The 20,556-nt window shown below is 48.8% G+C and overlaps 2 protein-coding genes across 3 annotated transcripts in view; one reads left to right on the plus strand and one right to left on the minus strand.

The window, feature by feature from the left end:
- The first annotated feature begins 965 nt into the window (after positions 1-965).
- LOC118284954 (ankyrin repeat domain-containing protein 34A) lies at positions 966-7,105 on the plus strand. The gene is made up of 2 exons (XM_035608203.2): positions 966-1,488; positions 2,004-7,105. The coding sequence occupies exon 2, from the start codon at positions 2,073-2,075 to the stop codon at positions 3,630-3,632; it is 1,560 nt and encodes a 519-aa protein (XP_035464096.1). The 5' UTR covers positions 966-1,488; positions 2,004-2,072; the 3' UTR covers positions 3,633-7,105.
- Positions 7,106-7,394: 289 nt separating this feature from the next.
- The window catches only part of iqgap3 (IQ motif containing GTPase activating protein 3), a 27,352-nt gene continuing 14,190 nt past the window's right edge, over positions 7,395-20,556 (minus strand). For both annotated transcript variants that reach the window (XM_035608201.2, XM_035608202.2), the window contains 21 exons: positions 19,790-19,932; positions 19,504-19,674; positions 16,841-16,924; positions 16,672-16,743; positions 16,537-16,606; positions 16,170-16,378; positions 15,880-16,032; positions 14,971-15,134; positions 14,161-14,385; positions 13,936-14,076; positions 11,697-11,781; positions 11,350-11,582; positions 10,876-11,008; positions 10,565-10,667; positions 10,142-10,277; positions 9,884-9,971; positions 9,574-9,786; positions 9,244-9,407; positions 9,040-9,165; positions 8,850-8,958; positions 7,395-7,996 (listed from right to left, as the gene is read on the minus strand). In XM_035608201.2, the coding sequence (XP_035464094.2) occupies positions 7,883-7,996; positions 8,850-8,958; positions 9,040-9,165; positions 9,244-9,407; positions 9,574-9,786; positions 9,884-9,971; positions 10,142-10,277; positions 10,565-10,667; positions 10,876-11,008; positions 11,350-11,582; positions 11,697-11,781; positions 13,936-14,076; positions 14,161-14,385; positions 14,971-15,134; positions 15,880-16,032; positions 16,170-16,378; positions 16,537-16,606; positions 16,672-16,743; positions 16,841-16,924; positions 19,504-19,674; positions 19,790-19,932 (2,936 nt within the window). In that variant the 3' untranslated portion in view covers positions 7,395-7,882. The remainder of the gene's footprint in view (positions 7,997-8,849; positions 8,959-9,039; positions 9,166-9,243; positions 9,408-9,573; positions 9,787-9,883; positions 9,972-10,141; positions 10,278-10,564; positions 10,668-10,875; positions 11,009-11,349; positions 11,583-11,696; positions 11,782-13,935; positions 14,077-14,160; positions 14,386-14,970; positions 15,135-15,879; positions 16,033-16,169; positions 16,379-16,536; positions 16,607-16,671; positions 16,744-16,840; positions 16,925-19,503; positions 19,675-19,789; positions 19,933-20,556) is intronic.

The following is a 20,556-nucleotide window of genomic DNA, read 5'->3' on the forward strand; positions in this document are numbered from 1 at the left end:
TTGAAATGAGGGAGTAAACTTAGGTTACAACTGTTTTATCAACACAACACTACCTGAATCAACTGAGAAGGAAATATGTTGTACAAGATCACAACGACGAAGAGACGAGGAGGACACGAAAACAATTCTGACCCGAAAGAACTGACATCTTGTTTGTGTGTTTATTATCTGCTTGTTATGTACTGTATCAACTCGAATAATATTATTATTAATATTAATATTTGATCTTTACCACAGTTTCACATAGATTTAATATGATCTCCTATGTCACTCACAGCAAACATATTCATATTACGCCGTGTTTATAATTATGTTATAACATATCCCTATACACCATGTTTATAACTATATTATAACATATTCATATTACACCGTGTTTATAATTATATTATAACATATTCATATTACGCCGGGTTAATAATTATATTATTACATATGCATATTATATCATGTTTCATTTATATTGTGCTACAGACTGAGGTCGAACAGTTTCTGATACATCATCAAAAACCCCATCATCCTGTGTGTGTGCATGTGTGTGTGTGTGGTATGGAGCTGTATGTTAACGTGGCAACGCTTCTGCAGGAATCCAGCACATCAGTTGCCATAGAAACTGTGTTTCCATAGTAGTAACAGTCCGTGTATGTGTGTGTGTGTGTGTGTGTGTGTGCGTGTGTATGTGTGTGTATGTGTGTGCGTGTTGCTGTGTGTGTATGTGTGTGTGTGTGTGTGTGTTGCTGTGTGTGTGTGTGTGTGTATGTGTGTGTGTGTGTGCGTGTTGCTGTGTGTGTGTATGTGTGTTGGTGTGTGTGTGTGTGTGTGTGTGTGTGTGTGTTGCTGTGTTGCTGTGTGTGTGTGTTTGTGTGTGTGTACGTGTATGTGTGTTGGTGTGTGTGTATGGGTGTGTGTATGTGTATGGGTGTGTATGTGTGTGTGTGTGTGTGTGAGTGTGTGTGTGGAGTTGGACCTACATGCTCACAGTGCAGACAGGTGAGACCTGATCTGTTTCCGTCCCTGTACACGAGCCAATCACAGTCCAGACCCTTGTGGTTCCTGGATTGTGGGAGGAGCTGCCAGATGATGTCACACGTCACCCTCTGAAAACTCATGTCTTCACCCCCCTGCACCTGTTTGACTCCCCAGTACCTGTCTGATCCCCCGTACCTGTCTCACCTCCTCCACCTCATCCCGGAACCACGGGTCTGCCCCCCCCCCGACTGCTCAGACTCTGAAGGGGAGGGAGGAGGAGGAGGAGGAGTGACGGTCGGTGCAGCGGCACCGTCAGTTGCTCAGTGAACAGACGGTGACTTCATCGAACAGAGACGATCTGTCAGACGATGAGGAAGATGATGAAGACGATGAAGATGATGAAGACGATGAAGACGATGAAGACCATGAAGATGATGAAGACGATGAAGATGATGAAGACGATGAAGACGATGAAGATGATGAAGACGATGAAGACGACGCTGCTTCTTCAGATCAGCGGTAAGAAATTCATCTTCACCTTCATCAGCTGCTCACGGTGTGTGTGTGTGTGTGTGTGTAATTGTCACCATATAAACGCTTATAAGTCACCAGATGGAATTTGTTTGATGATGATGCAGCAAACACAAGCGCGCACACGCGCTATCACTGGTGTGTAAATATAGAAATCACTGCGTCAGAGCAGCGGAGTGACGTAGACAGCCGGGGGAAAGAGCTGCATTCCTCCAGACACCTTCATCATCATCATCATCATCAGGTATAAAGTATTCCTGCTGGACAGGAGGTGGCAGCCCGCCATCGTCTAATTTGTTTCGCTATAATTTCAAAACAATCATAGAAACATCATCGATCAGTGTGTTGTGCATCGCCTGTCAAAAATATCTTAAAGGTTGTATCCCCCTCTGCAGGCAGAATGAAGCATAACGCAGGTGACCGCAGGTCTCTGTGATGCCAAGAGCCTCCTCACATCATCAGCTGTTAGTGATTGAACTAACATTGTTGTGTTTCTCCGACAGGTCACGTGATTTCTCGTGGAGGACGGCTGGTCAGCGTTAAGATAGGTGTGTGAGGTGACACGGGGGATCATGGGAGATGGAGGACTCCTGCAGAGCGAGGGAAACGCCCTCCTCAAAGCCGTCTTCCAGGGGAAACTGAGGCTAACCCGCCTGTTGCTGGAGGGTGGAGCCTACATCAATGAGGGCAACGAGCGTGGAGAGACCCCCATCTCTGCCGCCTGTCTGGCGAGCTACGACGACCCGCAGACCCGGCAGAGGATGGTGCGGTACCTGCTGGAGAAAGGCGCCGACCCAAACATCCCGGATAAGAGTGGACGGACAGCACTGATGCACGCATGTGCGGAGCAGGCGGGGAAGGAGGTGGTGACGCTGCTGCTGGAGAACGGCGCTGACCCCAGCCTCAAAGACTACTCTGGCTCCTCCGCCCTCGTTCATGCTATCAACAAGGATGACCGCGAGACCCTGCAGGTCCTGCTGGACGCCTGCAAGGCCAAAGGCAAGGAAGTTATCATCATCACCACTGACACATCTCCATTAGGAACAAAGAAGACCAAGCAGTACCTCAACTCCCCCCCCTCCCCAGCCATTGTGGACAAGCTGTCTCCGGCCTGTATGTCTCCTTCTGAGGTGGAGATTGGCACCTCCTCGCCAGCAGGATGCCAGAGTGAGGAAGGGATCTTCAGCTTCGCCCTCACCTCAGCTTTACCTTTGCCGTCAGCTCGACCTCCAGGTGAGAAGAGACCACCGCCTCGGAAGCTGCTGAAGAGGCTGAACTCAGAGCCCTGGGGCCTGGTGGCGCCATCTGTGCTGAGCAGTGTATCTCAGGACCTGGTAGACAGAGGTCTAGAGAAGGAGATTAATGGCCTGTCCATCACAGAACCAGTCAGACCTCTGTTGTCACGGCGACACAGCATCGAGACCCATGACCCTTGCTCCCCCAAACTCATCGACCGGTCCAGCTCCGAGGACTGCGCAGTCCTCTCTGGTTCCTGGGCTGACAATGTCCAACAGCACCAGATCTTGTATCGTAGGAACACTGCCCCAGAGTCCCAGGAGAATCCCACGGGACCTGGAGCAGTTCTAGCCCGGGCCCTGGTTTACCCCAAACTGACCCGGATGGAGCACTACGAGTCAGACACTCACCTCTGCCCAGAGTCCATCCCCGGATCTCCAGACTCTGGTCGGCTCTCTGTGGAAAGGAGGAGGTACAATGCCTCCCCCCTGTCCCTGGTCACCAGCTCCTCCAGGGAGTCGCTGGAGAACATTCCCAACTCTGTGTCCCCCATCACCATGCGGCGACGTCCCCCGGGTCTCCTGGAACGAAGGGGGTCTGGGACTCTCCTGCTGGACCACATCTCCCACACCAGACCTGGCTTCCTCCCTCCACTCAACATCAACCCCCAGAGACCCATCCCCGACATCCGTGCCAATGGCAAGCCCACCTCCCCAGTTCACTCTGGACACAAGATCCTGGTGCCGGTGGCCCCGGCCTCGCCCAAACGGGGCCTGGACTTCAAGATGAAGAAGAAACTGACGAGGAGACACTCGATGCAGACGGAGCAGATGAAGCAGCTCTCCACTTTCCAGGAGATCCTGGCTGAGAAAGTTGTTGAGTCCAGTGGCGATTGATGACGGGACGCTTCAGAGCGAGGCATGATGGGTAGCTGCAGAGACGTTACTGTGGAGCTCACTGGTGACACTTTTGGAGAGTGTCCAACCCTGCACCTACAGGATTTCACTCAACTTAGAAAAGGGTTCAGTCCGTTCAGTTAAACCAAATTTAAATTTGAGCCTCAATTTGAAACTGGAACTTTCACCTGAGTGTGAGGTTCACATCAGTTTATTTCATGTTTTGAACTCATGGTGCGTTCACACCATTACTCGCGCGAGTAAAAATGTTTGATCGCTGGAACATTTGTGCTTATTTGTGTCGTTTGCACAAATAACGCATATATTTGCCCGTTGTTCCTTCCACCTTCTCTCACAAACCTCCTCTAAACGAACAAAGACAGACACACACATGATCTGTTGAAGGAAAAGAAAGCAGAGTGTTAGTTGTGCTAACTGGGGCAAAAGCTTGTCTCCGGCTTCCTGGTTCACTTCCTGCCCTCTCCTTCGTTCTGCTCACACACAGCGACAGTAGTGATCCTCCGTCATGACACGACGACAGGACGTCTGACGACAGTGACGGAGGGAGGATCTCAACGCTCGTTGGCCGTCGTGTCAACGTGTCACACGAATATTTCGGTTGATACGTTTCGCGCTACTCGCACCACTGACGTCAGGTGACGTGAATTCACGTTTAGTCGCGTCTTTGCATTGACTGCATGTAATCTACTCGCGTCCGGTGTGAACGCACCATAAGAATAAAGAAATCGGGAGATAACTGGACTTCCTGAAAATCCAGAACATGTTTGAGGATCCAAACTTCATGAAGTAGACGTCAGCTGTTTTAACAGTTTGAAGTTGCTCATACACTGCGATTTTAGAAAGGTTGTTAAATTCTACGAGTCTCTCGGCCTCTCTTGGTCTGTCTGGTCATTGTCAAAGAGGAAGAAGTCGCGGTTTGCTTGCTAACAAACGAGAAACACGCTGCCTTGATCAGATGTGCCATTCTGTGCTGAAACCTTCAAAGAACGAGGCAGCGGCGTGAATGGACACGTTGGTCATTTGACTGAAAGAACTGGAGGTGAGCGAGTTCCGCTGGAGGCTACTGGCTTGTACGTTGATCTCTCAACACACGCTGATCACCGTTGTGTGAAAACCTTCGCTTCCTCTTTTTCTTTCCTGCTGACGAAGCCAAAATTGGGTCCGACTCTACAATGAGTGGTGCGTCTCAGAAATAAAAAGGTTCTGATTGCACAGTGTATGACCAGCTTTAGGCCGACTTCCTGTTCATGTTAGAATTCAAGGTCTCGTTGAGCACGTTGTCCACGTTGCCACAGATTGTCCTCTTGGTTGATCCAGAGTCCAGACGAAAGACCGTCCAGTCGATTCTGTTCAGGTCCTGAGACCCTGAAAGAATCCGTCCTCCTTCAAATCACGTCTCAAATCAAACCTCGACTGTGACGAATCACAACCTCAAAATAAAACTGTCACAGTTTCCTGCTGTAACCGTCAAATGAAAAGACAAAACGTTTGGAAGCAGCTGACAACGTCCGGACGTGCAGTTGAGTTTAACTCCAGACGATGAAGACCAGGAGACGCGGTTGAAAACATTGTTCTTTCATACAAAAGAACAAAGAAGAAGAAAATAACGTCAAAAGAAAACTGATATTTTGTGATGTAACATAATATTCCCAGGGTTCGTTTGTTGACTGTCGTCACTTGTTGCAGTTGGTTGTCGGTGATGCTCTCCTCTCAGTGTCCTGATGTTCCTCCTCTTTTCTCCACCACGACGACGACGCTCAGACTCATTCGATGTTTACAGATGTTCACAGCTGTTTACAGCTGTTTAGAGTTGTTCACAGATGTTTACAGATGTTCACAGTTGTTTACAGATGTTCACAGATGTTTACAGATGTTCACAGCTGTTTAGACTTGTTCACAGATGTTTACAGATTTTCACAGTTGTTTACAGATGTTCACATATCTTCACAGCTGTTTAGAGTTGTTCACAGATGTTCACAGATGTTTACAGCTGTTTAGAGTTGTTCACAGATGTTTACAGATGTTCACAGTTGTTTACAGATGTTCACAGCTGTTTAGAGATGTTCACAGATGTTCACAGATGTTTACAGCTGTTTAGAGTTGTTCACAGATGTTTACAGATGTTCACAGTTGTTTACAGATGTTCACAGCTGTTTAGAGATGTTCACAGATGTTCACAGTTGTTTACAGTTGTTTACAGATGTTTACAGTTGATAACAGTTGTTTACAGATGTTCACAGCTGTTCACAGATGTTTAGGTGTTTACAGTTGTTTACAGTTGCACTACTTGCACCAAGGTCGTGTCCACTTCTCATGAACCTTCTGCTGGAGCTACTGACTACTACTGAGTTACTGACTCAAAGTGATTGATATTTGTGTCAATTGATCTTTATTTTACACAACACTGAGGCAGCACTTTGATCTGTGGCGACATGAAGGGAAATGAACTGGAACTTTATTGTTTAAGAAATTCCAAAGACGTGGCGTGAACTGTAAATACTAGAACTGGACTCTAACGTCAGTCCGACACCGGCAAAACTGGTCAAAACTGAGGAGGTTTCACACCTGACGACAAGGACAAACATCAGGATTATTTTTATCAGGAAGAACGCTTCAGGCAGAGCGAGGCTGCAATTGTCAGCCGCCGCGACATCGTCCTGTTGCTTCAACAGACAACACTGAAGGACACAGCAGATTGTCCATTTCCTCAACGTCCAGGCAAGGGGGTGGAGCCTGGGTGGAGCACGCAGGGGGCGGGGCATGACGTATAAATTCAACTGCGTAAAGCAAAGTGTTTTTTTTACAGCACATCCAAGATGGCGGAAGAAAAAGCATTTGAACACATTCCCATCCTAAATGATGCGTATCGAGTCATTCGGTCCCCTGAGAGCTTCATCTGCGGAGAATGTCCAAGTGAGATAATGTGGGAGAATTCAGGACGAGCGACTGGACTTTTTGGTGACACTTCTAACATGTGACTGCCGCAAAACTGTAATGTTACAAATATGTCTGGATGAAAAAGAGGTGTCATACACATAGAACACAAACACTATGAGATTCAAGAGCCTTCTCAAACAAAGTATCAGAAGTCATACGTCATGTCCCACCTCCTGCAGGCTCCGCCCCCTCACCTGAACGCTTCGCAAATGTTCCCGTTGGTGTGAACACGTCCGACCCGGACAATCTCCATCTGAAACATTTGTTGATCCATAATGCAGCAGCAAAGAGCAGCACCAGGACCCACCCTCGTCTGGACTGGATCAGACCGGTCGGTTCAGACGCTTGAAGCCGGACCTTGTTGGTTGTTGTCGTTAGATACTTGAAGTTTGAACTAAAACAAAGTATTTTTGTATAAACGTGTGAATGAAACGTCTCTAATGAATCTGTGATCTATTTTTCTTCTTTCACTTTGGTTGTAACTCAGAATAAAGACTTGTTTCATCAAACGGTCACTTCGTGAGGTGGGGTGTACATGTGCATATTTATATATGTATACATATTTACACACATGCTGGTATGTGCCAGTTAAGCATCAGTGATCACTTTAGTAAATATTTTCATCTCCAAACATCAGATGTCATAAACTGAATTGTATCAGGTTCAAACACATTAACATGTCACTGTCCTCAATTAAATATTCATCTTTAAAGACATCAAATCATATGTAATGAACAAACATTACCGACTGACAAACAACTGATCTTCAGAAAATGTTCAGAACTAACTACTGACACATTGAGATGCTTTTCTTATTTTATTGAAATCAGAAATGGACAGAAAATATTTACAGTTATGGATCAGCCAGGTGTTATTGATCACCATTTTTGTGTGACAGAGAAAAAAATCTGATTGACATTAAAACATCAAATGATGCGGACTGCAGGGACAAAAGACAGATGTCCCACTCTGTCTATATTCCACAGAGTTAGAGGACAGGACTACAGAGATAGAACTGAAAATGTCTCACTTGGATATATTGTGTGATACAAAAGCTGATAACTTAGGTAGAAATTACAGAGATAGGAGCGTGGAGAAGATGCTTCACTCTGCATCGCCATGATTATTCATCCATATTGTTCTTTGTTAAAGTCTTAGAAACATTATGAAGCTTATTGGATTGATACAGAGATAGGAGTGCATAGAAAGATGCCTAACTCTGTCGTATACAGTGAAAAAACTGGGTAGTGCATGAGCAGAGATAGGAGTGTGAGATAAGATGTTCACTAGGATCATTTCTTGAAGAACTTCTTGTTGAGCAGAAAAATGAGAAGGTTGACGTTGATCTTCGCTTTGTCGAACATCTTCATCACAGCCACACCCTCATACTGGAGCTGCAGCAGGTCCTACACACACACACACACACACACACTTATAGTAATGTTTTGACCTCAAGGTAACCATAGAAACAGGACTGGTGCATGCTACTGGCCCTGTCTGACTCAGTATTCTGGTCCGGATCAGTACTCTAGTCCGACTCAGTATTCCGGTCCGGATCAGTATTCTGGTCCGGATCAGTACTCCGGTCTGACTCAGTATTCCGGCCCGGTCCGGATCAGTACTCTAGTCCGACTCAGTATTCTGGTCCGACTCAGTATTCTGGCCCGGTCCGGATCAGTATTCTGGTCCGACTCAGTATTCTGGCCCGGTCCGACTCAGTATCTGGTCTGACTCAGTATTCTAGTCCAACTCAGTATTCTGGTCCGACTCAGTATTCTGGCCCGGTCCGGATCAGTATTCTGGTCCGACTCAGTATTCTGGCCCGGTCCGACTCAGTATCTGGTCTGACTCAGTATTCTAGTCCAACTCAGTATCTGGTCTGACTCAGTATTCCGGCCCGGTCCGGATCAGTATTCTGGCCCGGTCCGGATCAGTATTCTGGTCCAGTCCGGATCAGTATGTCCGACTCAGTATTCTGGCCCGGTCCGGATCAGTACTCTAGTCCGACTCAGTATCTGGTCTGACTCAGTATTCCGGCCCGGTCCGGATCAGTATTCTAGTCCGACTCAGTATCTGGTCCGACTCAGTATTCCGGCCCGGTCAGGATCAGTATTCTGGTCCGACTCAGTATTCTGGTCTGACTCAGTATTCCGGCCCGGTCCGGATCAGTATTCTGGTCAGACTCAGTATCTGGTCTCACTCAGATTTCTTGGCCGGTCCGGATCAGTATTCTGGTCCGACTCAGTATCTGGTCTGTACCTGATATTTGAGCAGGAACTCTTCCATCTCGACGCCCAGAAATCGAGTTTTAACCTTGAAACTTCCTCGTTCGTCTCCAGGAACAATGTCGAAGATAACGTTTCTAAACCTGCAACAGTCAAAACACGTGACGTCAGAATCTAAATGTGACGCGTACTGTAGATACAGTGTGTGTGTGTGTGTGTCTCACTGCGTCGGTGGCAGGTCTTCGATCTCTAACAGAACTCCTTTCTCCTGCAGTCGGGTGGCGCTGTAACTCAGGACAGGAAGCTTCTTCTTCCCTTTGCTCTCTGCCGTCTTCTTATTGTTCGATTTACTGCAACACAGCCACAGAAGTTAGTCTTCCATGATGCTGAAGTCAACAGCCAATGAGTGAGGGACGTTCCTGCTGTACCTGTTGGCGGTCAGGTTGTCCAAACAGGAAGTGATGTAATGTCTGTAGTAGTCCACCTGCTCACTGTGGAAGCTGCTCTTCTCCTGCAGACTGACGAGGGTCTGACGGAGCTTCAGTAGCTCCCCCCCCCGACGCTGACGGTGCAGACGCTGCTGACGGACGTCCTGGGAGGGTTGACAACAAGTCAATCTCTATGGCAACAGTTTGCTCTGCTGAGGAGGATCATCAGTAGACTGATCAACAAAGAAGAATCTGATCAAACTGATCTGATTGGTCAGCAGTGACTGGGAGGGTTAGCGGACAGGAAGTTATATGTGTGCCTGGCGTTACCTTGGCGATCATCTGTAGGATCTGGTTTTCGGCCTGAAGAGGTCTCAGGACTCCGAGACCCTCCAGACGACGAAGACTCCTCAGAATCTTCCTCTTCTTCTCCACTAGACTCAGGTTGCCGTTAGTGACCAGTGACTGGTTCCTCTTCATCTTCTCAGGTGTTCGAGCGTCCTGCCGGGCTCGCCGCTGCATCAGCCAATCATGGCACACTTCCTGTTGGGACAGAGCCGCCGAGGTTCCCGTCAGGTGTACCCGTGTTACCGGTTTGTGCGGTTTATAAGCCCTCCTCCTGTAAACACGTGTGTGTTACCTGGTTGTGTGAGGAGGACGTTCTCAGGATGTCACTCAGAGAGTCACCTGGCTGAGTCCTGATGACATCGATGATCAGCTGCTTCGTGCTGGAAAAATAATGAAACAATATTCGGGGGAAAAAATTATTAAAGGCAATGCAACAGACTGAGCAGGTGAAGCTAACAGGCTGAGTTACCTGACCAGGTGAAGCTAGCAGGTTAATTTGGACAGGTGAAGCTAGCAGGCTAATGTGAGCAGTTGAAGCTAACAGGCTAACCTGAGCAGCAGGCCTCTAGCATCTGGTTTGTCATCAGAGTCGTTGAAAATGTCGAACTTGTTGGTGAGAGTCAGAGAAACCTCGGTCTTAGAGCTGTGAGACACTCCTGGATCTGATGAAGATGATGAAGACTCTCCTGTGAGACAGAAAAAAACAGACTCAGACTAGTTCAGACTTGATGGGGATGCTCAGACAGTGAAAACATTTTGTTCTCTTCACACTGACCGAACCTGTCAAACCACCCTGCTCATGGTCTCTGTCAGAAACCTGGGCTCAGGTGTGTTCAGGTGAGAACTGAGTCGCCTTCCAGACTCTAAAGTTCTGAATCAATTAGGTTACAAGATTGTCTCTAATCGATCTATCAGTCGATCTAATGATCAGTCGATCCATTGTTGCAGTAGCAGTAGTTATTATTTGTAGTACCGATAAGTTCCTGCAGGGGGGGGACTGCTCCGAGGTCCTGCAGCAGCAGTTTGAGGGGGTCAGAGGAGTCCGGACACAACACCTCCTGATGCTCCAACAACAGCTGAACAAAGACAGAGACACACAATGAGCTGTCTGATCCAGGTCCAGGACCAGGAGCAGACAGAGGACCAGGTCCAGGAGCAGGACCAGACTGAGGTCCAGGACCACGACCAGGAGCAGACTGTGGTCCAGTTCCAGGAGCAGGACCAGACTGTGGTCCAGGACCAGTAGCAGGACCAGACTGAGGTCCAGGTGCAGTGTGTTCTCACCTTGTGTGTGTTGAGCAACTCGCTGACAGAGATGTAGATGACGGGTCTGTGGACGCCGAGCAGCTCCGAGTACTCGTCCATACTGAACCGGTCCTCTGGTTCCGGAACATCACACACACACACCAGGAACTTCCTGTTGGACACAAGAACCGTCAGGGCAGGATGTCCTGTTCTGTACCAGACAAGAACCTGACCCTCATGTCATTACACTCATCGACCGTGTCATACTGCCCCCTGCTGGACCTCAAGAGTGATGAAACAGCAATATGTGAGACTCAGCTGCAGGTAAACAATCATTTATTTGACCAGTTCATCCAGAAAACAAATGTCTTCATTTACTGTCATTACACGAGACCAAGCCAGATCCATCAAATCGATCAGCGTTAGAGTTTCGTTGGTCACCTCAATGATCCTTCCTCACAGCTCTCGTAGCAGCAACAGTCATGTGGTTACCACAGTTACTTTGACACTGACCTGAACCTGCTGTGAGTCTGGCTGATGTACTGGTTCAGAGCTCTGACGTGGTATCCGTCACCGTGGAAACGTTTGTTAGCAGCAGCATGCTGCAGCATGCGGGCGATGGAGCCCAGGATGTGGCGCTGATCCGGCTGCACGGTGGAGCCGGCCGACCGGTCCACCACATCGAACCCATCAGGAGCCACAACGGCTGGGTTCATGTAGCGATAGTAGACCAGGTTACCTACGATCTGTCGGGGGAGGGGAAGCAGTGGCGTCAAAACATCCTCAGTGTTGATGCAACAGAAACAAATCTTTTGTTGTGAAGAAACTGCTCTTGGATCTCACTACTTCTTGGAGTTTACCTTGTAGAGCTCGTCCTCGCTGGCTTCAGGAAACTTTGTCTTCAAGCCATCTCTGAGGACCTTTGCTGTATAACGCAGCCCGTACCTGAGAAGACACAACGGGTGCAGGTGGAGATGAACAGCTGGATAGGTGGAGGTGGACAGGAGGAGATAAACTGGTGGAGATGAACAGCTGGATAGGTGGAGGTGGACAGGAGGAGATAAACAGGTGGAGATGAACAGCTGGATAGGTGGGGGTGAACAGGAGGAGATAAACAGGTGGAGATGAACAGCTGGATAGGTGGAGGTGAACAGGAGGAGATAAACAGGTGGAGGTGGACAGGAGGAGATAAACAGGTGGAGATGAACAGCTGGATAGGTGGAGGTGAACAGGAGGAGATAAACAGGTGGAGGTGGACAGGAGGAGATGAACAGGTGGAGATGAACAGCTGGATAGGTGGAGGTGAACAGGAGGAGATGAACAGGTGGAAGTGGACAGGAGGAGATGAACAGGTGGAAGTGGACAGGAGGAGATGAACAGGTGGAAGTGGACAGGAGGAGATGAAAAGGTGGAGGTGGACAGGAGGAGATGAGCAGGTGGAAGTGGACAGGAGAAGATGAACAGGTGGAGGTGGACAGGAGGAGATGAGCAGGTGGAGGTGGACAGGAGGATATGAACAGGTGGAGGTGGACAGGAGGAGGTGAACAGGTGGAGGTGGAAAGGAGGAGATAAACAGGTGGAGATGAACAGCTGGATAGGTGGAGGTGAACAGGAGGAGATAAACAGGTGGAGGTGGACAGGAGGAGATGAACAGGTGGAAGTGGACAGGAGGAGATGAACAGGTGGAAGTGGACAGGAGGAGATGAAAAGGTGGAGGTGGACAGGAGGAGATGAGCAGGTGGAAGTGGACAGGAGAAGATGAACAGGTGGAGGTGGACAGGAGGAGATGAGCAGGTGGAGGTGGACAGGAGGAGATGAACAGGTGGAGGTGGACAGGAGGAGATGAACAGGTGGAAGTGGACAGGAGGAGATGAAAAGGTGGAGGTGGACAGGAGGAGATGAGCAGGTGGAAGTGGACAGGAGAAGATGAACAGGTGGAGGTGGACAGGAGGAGATGAACAGGTGGAAGTGGACAGGAGGAGATGAGCAGGTGGAGATGAGCAGGTGGAAGTGGACAGGTGGAGATGAGCAGGTGGAAGTGGACAGGAGGAGATGAGCAGGTGGAAGTGGACAGGAGGAGATGAGCAGGTGGAAGTGGACAGGTGGAGATGAGCAGGTGGAGGTGGACAGGAGGAGATAAACAGGTGGAGGTGGACAGGAGGAGATGAACAGGTGGAAGTGGACAGGAGGAGATGAACAGGTGGAAGTGGAGAGGAGGAGATGAACAGGTGGAGGTGGACAGGAGGAGATGAGCAGGTGGAGGTGGACAGGAGGAGATGAACAGGTGGAAGTGGACAGGAGGAGATGAAAAGGTGGAGGTGGACAGGAGAAGATGAACAGGTGGAGGTGGACAGGAGGAGATGAGCAGGTGGAGGTGGACAGGAGGAGATGAACAGGTGGAGGTGGACAGGAGGAGGTGAGCAGGTGGACAGGAGGAGATGAAAAGGTGGAGGTGGACAGGAGGAGATGAGCAGGTGGAAGTAGACAGGAGAAGATGAACAGGTGGAGGTGGACAGGAGGAGATGAAAAGGTGGAGGTGGACAGGAGGAGATGACCAGGTGGAAGTGGACAGGAGAAGATGAACAGGTGGACAGGATGAGATGAGCAGGTGGAGGTGGGCAGGAGGAGATGAAAAGGTGGCGATGGACAGGAGGAGGTGAAAAGGTGGAGGTGGACAGGAGGAGATGAAAAGGTGGAGGTGGACAGGAGGAGATGAGCAGGTGGAGGTGGACAGGAGGAGATGAGCAGGTGGAGGTGGACAGGAGGAGATGAAAAGGTGGAGGTGGACAGGAGGAGATGAAAAGGTGGAGGTGGACAGGAGGAGATGAGCAGGTGAAGGTGGACAGGAGGAGATGAACAGGTGGAGGAGATGAGCAGGTGGAGGTGGACAGGAGGAGATGAAAAGGTGGAGGTGGACAGGAGGAGATGAGCAGGTGGAGGTGGACAGGAGGAGATGAACAGGGAGAGGAGATGAGCAGGTGGAGGTGGACAGGAGGAGATGAAAAGGTGGAGGTGAGCAGGTGGAAGTGGACAGGAGATGAAAAGGTGGAGGTGGACAGGAGGAGATGAAAAGGTGGAGGTAAGCAGGTGGAGACCTACGGTAGCTTGTGAAGGTTGGAGGTGATGGCTTTGAGGACTCGGTCCGTCAGGTTCTTCAGGTTGATGATGGCGACATCAATACGTCTCTGAACTTCAGGGTGAGACAGAGCGTCTTCAGCTGAAACCTCATAGGGCAGAGAGCTGCAGGGACAGACAGGCGGGTATGAGACAGACGGGTATGAGACAATGTGATCTACAGGGGTTCAGGTGAATCTCTGTTCTGACCTCTTCTGTCCGGTCTGGGTCTCTGTCTGGTTGATCCAGGTCTTGTAGACGTCCAACGGGTCGGTCCTGATGCTCAAGGTCCTGTCCTGCAGGACGTCCTGCAGAGCCGGTCCCAGCGCCTCCCGCAGGGCGTTGTGACCACGAGCATGACGGTAAAAGTTGACCAGCATCTTGATGACGGTGGGGTTACCTGTGACCACGTCCTGAGGCTCCTCCACCTTCAGTCTGCCACCATCACACAGATCAGGTATCATCCATTATTGATAATTGATCAGAGCAGGGACTTGGTCTCATATCAGGGTTTGAATTGATTAGATCATTTCTTTTCAGACAGTGGTGGGAAAAAAAACATCTATGTACCAATCCGATACCACGTCTTTAAAGTAGTTCCACTCAGATAAAACTTTCCAGCGTGAAATGTGAAATATGAACAAATTACTGACATGTTCTCTGCTCTGGCTAATGCTACACTAGCAAAAATCCCTTCTCCCGTACCCTTTAAAACTTTAAAGGTCTTTTACAACAAGTAATTGGGGTTTATTCCTAGATTTATTAATTTGTGATCTTTTTTTGTCAAACTAAATGATACATGAACAAACAACATTCATATAATCAGCACTTCATACAGGGTTAGTAGCAAACAGCTGTTTGAATATGTTGTGTGAGATGTTATTTCCTAAATACAGTGGTAACAGATCTGTTCTTCGTATCAGTCGAGACATAGTCCAAACATTCCCAGTGGGTGCTGGACTCCGCCAGAATACTGTGTGTAATGCATTGTGTATCAGTATGTATTACAGTGTGTCTCACCTGATCTCGTAGCGTAGCGCCTCAGTGAACATCTGCAGCAGTAAGAACGCCTCCCGGTGGTCGGAGCCATAGTTAAACAAACTAAACACCAACATTTCCATGAAGGAGGTGGAGCGACTCTGAGGCATCAAGAAGATCAGCTGAGCCAAGTACAGAGGCTGCGTCTGTCTCACACACACACACACACACACACACACACACACACACACACACACACACACACACACACACACACACACACACACACACACACACACACACACACACACACACACACACACACACACACACACACACACACACACACACACACACAGCAGCTGTTACAAATGATTAGAACCCTGTTCTACCCAGTAGGTACCCAGGTGTGTGTGTGTGTGTGTGTGTGTGTGTGTGTGTGTGTGTGTCTCTCACCTGCAGCAGGTAGAACAGGTGTGTGTGTGTCTGTGTGTGTGTGTGTGTGTGTGTGTCTCACCTGCAGCAGGTAGAACAGGTGTTGGTGTGTGTGTGTATGTGTGTGTGTGTGTCTCACCTGCAGCAGGTAGAACAGGTGTGTGTGTGTGTGTGTGTGTGTCTCACCTGCAGCAGGTAGAACAGGTGTTGGTGTGTGTGTGTGTGTTTGTGTGTGTGTGTGTGTCTCACCTGCAGCAGGTAGAACAGGTGTCTGTTTGTGTGTGTGTGTGTGTCTCACCTGCAGCAGGTAGAGCAGGTGTGTGTGTGTGTGTGTGTGTGTGTCTCACCTGCAGTAGGTAGAACAGGTGTGTGTGTGTGTGTGTGTGTGTGTGTGTGTGTGTCTCACCTGCAGCAGGTAGAACAGGTGTTGGTGTGTGTGTGTGTGTGTGTGTGTGTGTGTGTCTAACCTGCAGCAGGTAGAACAGGTGTTGGTGTGTGTGTGTGTGTGTGTCTCACCTGCAGCAGGTAGAACAGGTGTTGGTACGCCTCCAGTCTCTCTCTCCTCTCTCGGCTCAGAGCCTTCAGTCCTTTACTTCTCTCCGTGTCCATCATGTCCGACAGCTGCTCTTTGTTCTTCTTGGTCAGTCTCTTACAGTGAGACACCACTTCCTGTTCACACAGACGGACATGTTGAGATGAACAAAGACACAAAGCCAACACGAGTACAGCATCAACAGTAAACCTCATGGTCTCTGTGACCACCTGCACATGGTGTCTCACCTGTGGACACTAACAGTGGGTCATACCTGTAGCGTGGCTCTGTTGCGGACCAGCAGGCCGATCTTCAGGTCCATCAGGTCCAGGTCAGCCTCCAGCTGCCGGTTGAAGCGGATGCTCCTCACGACCTCCTCCCTCAGGCGCAGGAGCTCCGCCTCCTCTCTGATGTCACCGTCACCCAGGTCGAGCAGGTGAACAAACTTCCTGACCACGGAGAGGGGGGGTGTGTCCGAGTGCACTGAGACAGGAGTGTGTGTGTGTGTGTGTGTGTGTGTGTGTGTGTGTGTGTGGGGGGGGGGGGGGGGGGGGGGGGGGGGGTGAGAGGAGGTAGAGTAAGTCCACAAACAAACAGGATTACAGAACCAATCCAAAGCGATCTCCCGTTAGCAAACTCACCCAGCATCCTGTACTGGCCTCTGGCTCGGCTGGCTCTGAAGAAAGCCTGGATCTTTATGACAGCGCCCACCTGTGGACACACACAGTTACTACACACGGTCTGTCAGGCAGACAGACAGGTCAGACAGGACTCACGTTGCGTCTGAAGAAACTGAGTCGTGCTCTATATTTTCTCCTCGCCAACCACATCTTCACAAACGACTGGATCTGTGAACATGAAGACGTGACAATTCAAAACTTGTGATCAAAACATTACAAGCCAAAGAAGTCACATTTATCTATATCTAACCAACATGTTTGTTACCTTGACAACAGCTCTCCAGCTCATGTAGAGAAACTGCAGCCGCCGTCTGTACGCCCTCTGCTGGACAAACCTCCTCCAGTGAGACTGAACAGACAAAGACACTGGTCACTGTGAGGAGGTGGGAGAGCACATCTGAGTCCGAATCATCATTCTTCTCATTCTTCTGTGTCTCGGTCTGTCTCTCTGTCTCTGTATCTCTGTCTGTCTCTGTGTGTCTCTGTATCTCTCTCTGTCTCTGTATCTCTCTCTGTCTGTGTGTCTCTGTCTTTGTATCTCTGTCTGTCTCTGTATCTCTGTCTGTCTGTCTCTCTGTCTGTGTATGTCTCCGTATCTCTGTCTGTCTGTATCTCTGTCTGTCTCTGTCTGTCTGTCTGTGTGTGTCTCTGTCTGTCTCTGTATCTCTGTCTGTCTCTGTGTGTCTCTGTATCTCTCTCTGTCTGTGTGTCTCTGTCTGTGTGTCTCTGTCTTTGTATCTCTGTCTGTCTCTGTATCTCTGTCTGTCTGTCTGTGTATGTCTCCGTATCTCTGTCTGTCTCTGTCTGTCTCTGTATCTCTCTCTGTCTGTGTGTCTCTGTCTTTGTATCTCTGTCTGTGTATGTCTCCGTATCTCTGTCTGTCTGTATCTCTGTGTGTCTCTGTCTGTCTCTGTATCTCTCTCTGTCTTTGTATCTCTGTCTGTCTCTGTCTGTGTGTCTCTGTCTTTGTATCTCTGTCTGTCTCTGTATCTCTCTCTGTCTGTGTGTCTCTGTCTGTGTGTCTCTGTCTTTGTATCTCTGTCTGTCTCTGTATCTCGGTCTGTCTGTCTCTCTGTCTGTCTCTGTATCTCTGTCTGTCTGTCTGTGTATCTCTGTCTGTCTCTGTATCTCTCTCTGTCTGTGTCTCTGTCTGTCTCTGTCTGTCTTTGTATCTCTGTCTGTCTCTGTCTGTGTGTCTGTCTTTGTATCTCTGTCTGTCTCTGTATCTCTGTGTGTCTCTGTCTGGCTCTGTATCTCTGTCTGTCTCTGTATCTCTCTCTGTCTGTGTGTCTCTGTATCTCTGTCTGTCTCTCTGTATCTCTGTCTCTGTATCTCTGTCTGTCTGTCTCTGTATCTCTGTCTGTCTCTCTGTCTGTGTCTATCTCTCTGTCTGTGTCTCTCTGTATCTCTGTCTGTCTGTCTCTGTATCTCTGTCTGTGTCTGTGTCTCTCTGTATCTCTGTCTGTCTGTCTCTGTATCTCTGTCTGTGTCTGTGTCTGTCTGTCTCTCTGTCTGTCTGCTGCGTGCCGGGTCGGGCGGTGAGAGCTGGACACATCCCCTGTAGCGGGCGAACTGCGAGACACAGAGTGCTCAGGATTGGGGAAGATTAATCATAGACGAATGCGTTCATTCCTTCAATACCGTTAGCAGCTGCGAATATGATATGTAATAAAAAATCTGTTGGTTGCAATGAATGTATGCACAGTTTTCTGTAACAAGAGCAAATTCCCTGCGATCTGTACGATTCCTCTGAAAAGCAGATCAAATACCAGATCGTCCACGGTATAAAATCATCAGATCGCAGACCCCTAACTTTGATCACGATCAAAGACTGTAAATACAGTAGAGATGGACGACATGACAGCTGCTGTCTGGCTGCAGTATAGGTCATAAGCCCTGCCGTCAAAACGGTCAATAAACAGATAAATACACACTAGGGCTGGGCGATATATCGAGTTTATAGAATATATCGATATATTTTCATACACGATATAGGATAAGACAGTATCGTGTATATCCAGATTAATGTTGCGTTAAAATAACATTATAAGTTCCTTTCGTGGAGCTGCCAGTTCGTGTACTGTCTGAGTACGACGAATCTCTACCACCGTTTACAACAGCGCCATGAAGTGCAGCACAAGGAGTGTGGAAAACGTCGTGCTGCAACCCACAAATCAAAGTCATCGCTGCCTTCTGAAACAAACGTTGCCAGCTTCATTCAGAAAAAATATCGAGATATATATATCGAGTATTGCCATTCTACGGGGCCCCTAAGGGGACAAAAATAATTTTTACTTTCTGGTGCGCATTAGAAACGTACCCGTGGGCACAAGAAAGGTTTGCGTGCCCACAAGAAAGTTAGCCATGTGTCGCCCAGAAAACAGTCAGCCAATCAGAAGAGAGGCTTATGAATATTAATAAGACAGGCCAAAATCGGCTGTTTCTTGGCAGAGCCCCTGAAAGAAGATCTATAAAATCATATTGAGATGTTTTTTGGTACAAATAAAAGAAATATATTTAATAAAAAATACATCTAATAAAACACCAGAAAGGTATAATATGGGCCTTTTAAATGATGTCATTGATCATCTTTGTATCGTCACACTGTCTCCACACGTCTGTGGTCCAGTTAATATTCAGGTTCATCATGTTAATGTGTGTTATGACTTGAAAAGGTTTTCATGCTCTAATGTTCCTCTTCACAGCCTCTGCCTCTGACCTCTAGACCTGCCTTGTAACATTGTGACATCACGATGTTACAGAAGAATCTACCGGACGGCCAACGAGGCGTTCAGGAGCTTCAGTGTTTTCCCCCTTTACTCACCTCAGAGACTGGGCTTTTTAACTTTGCAGAACTTTTACTTGGACAACAAACCTAAAACACATTGGAGAAAAGAGAGAACCTTGACTCCTCCTCCTCATCCTCACCTGGATGACGACGACAGCAGGTGTCTGACGTATCAGGAAACGCCGTCGAGCCTCCAGCTGCTGTCTGATCAGGAATCCTCGACACGCAGCCTGCAGACGCACAACGAGGGCTTCGCTGCTCCTCCAGAGGGTGCTGCGACTGTACGACCCTGACACACTGCTGATGACGTCCTGCAGGTGAAGACATGACATCACTGCTGGTGACCAATCACAGACAGGCACACGAGAGGTAGACGCTCTGTAGCAGAGGCCAGGTTGGTGACGTCTGACCTCAGGTGTGTCTCACCTGTATGTCCTGTCTGTCCATGAACACACTGTTGTGTACGAAGTCGCTGGGTCGGTCCCAGCTTCCCTCCAGGCGGTTCAGGTGGAAGTAATAAGACAAGTCGTCCTCCAGCCGGACTCGAACCCACGGACTCCTGTTGTCTCCTGGACACAGACCGACGTGCAATCAATTCTCACGTGTGTCCTGTGTGTGTTACCTGTGTCCTGTGTGTGTTACCAGTGTGTGTTACCTGTGTGTCCTGTGTGTGTTACCAGTGTGTCCTGTGTGTGTTACCTGTGTGTCCTGTGTGTGTTACCTGTGTGTCCTGTGTGTGTTACCTGTGTGCGTGTGTAACCTGTGTGTGGTTACCTGTGTGCTACCTGTGTGTGTATGTTACCTGTGTGTGTGTGTTACCTGTGTGTATGTTACCTGTGTGTCCTGTGTGTGTTACCTGTGTCCTGTGTTACCCGTGTGTGCTGTGTGTGTTTCCTGTGTGTTACCTGTGTGCTACCTGTGTTTGTGTGTGTGTGTGTTACCTATGTCCTGTGTGTGTCCTGTGTGTGACCTGTGTCCTGTGTGTGACCTGTGTGCTACCTGTGTGTGTTACCTGTGTGCGTGTTACCTGTGTGTTACCTATGTCCTGTGTGTGTCCTGTGTGTGTCACCTGTGTGTGTCACCTGTGTGTGTCACCTGTGTGTGTTACCTGTGTGTGTGTTACCTGTGTGTCACCTGTGTCCTGTGTGTGACCTGTGTGCTACCTGTGTGCGTGTTACCTGTGTGCTAACTGT

The sequence above is a fragment of the Scophthalmus maximus genome, chromosome 10 (genome assembly GCF_022379125.1).
Source record: "Scophthalmus maximus strain ysfricsl-2021 chromosome 10, ASM2237912v1, whole genome shotgun sequence".
Classification (NCBI taxonomy): domain Eukaryota; kingdom Metazoa; phylum Chordata; class Actinopteri; order Pleuronectiformes; family Scophthalmidae; genus Scophthalmus; species Scophthalmus maximus.

Excerpts from the sequence above, each read along its gene's own strand:
- LOC118284954 (XM_035608203.2), top strand. The coding sequence starts at position 2,073 with ATGGGAGATGGAGGACTCCTGCAGAGCGAGGGAAACGCCCTCCTCAAA.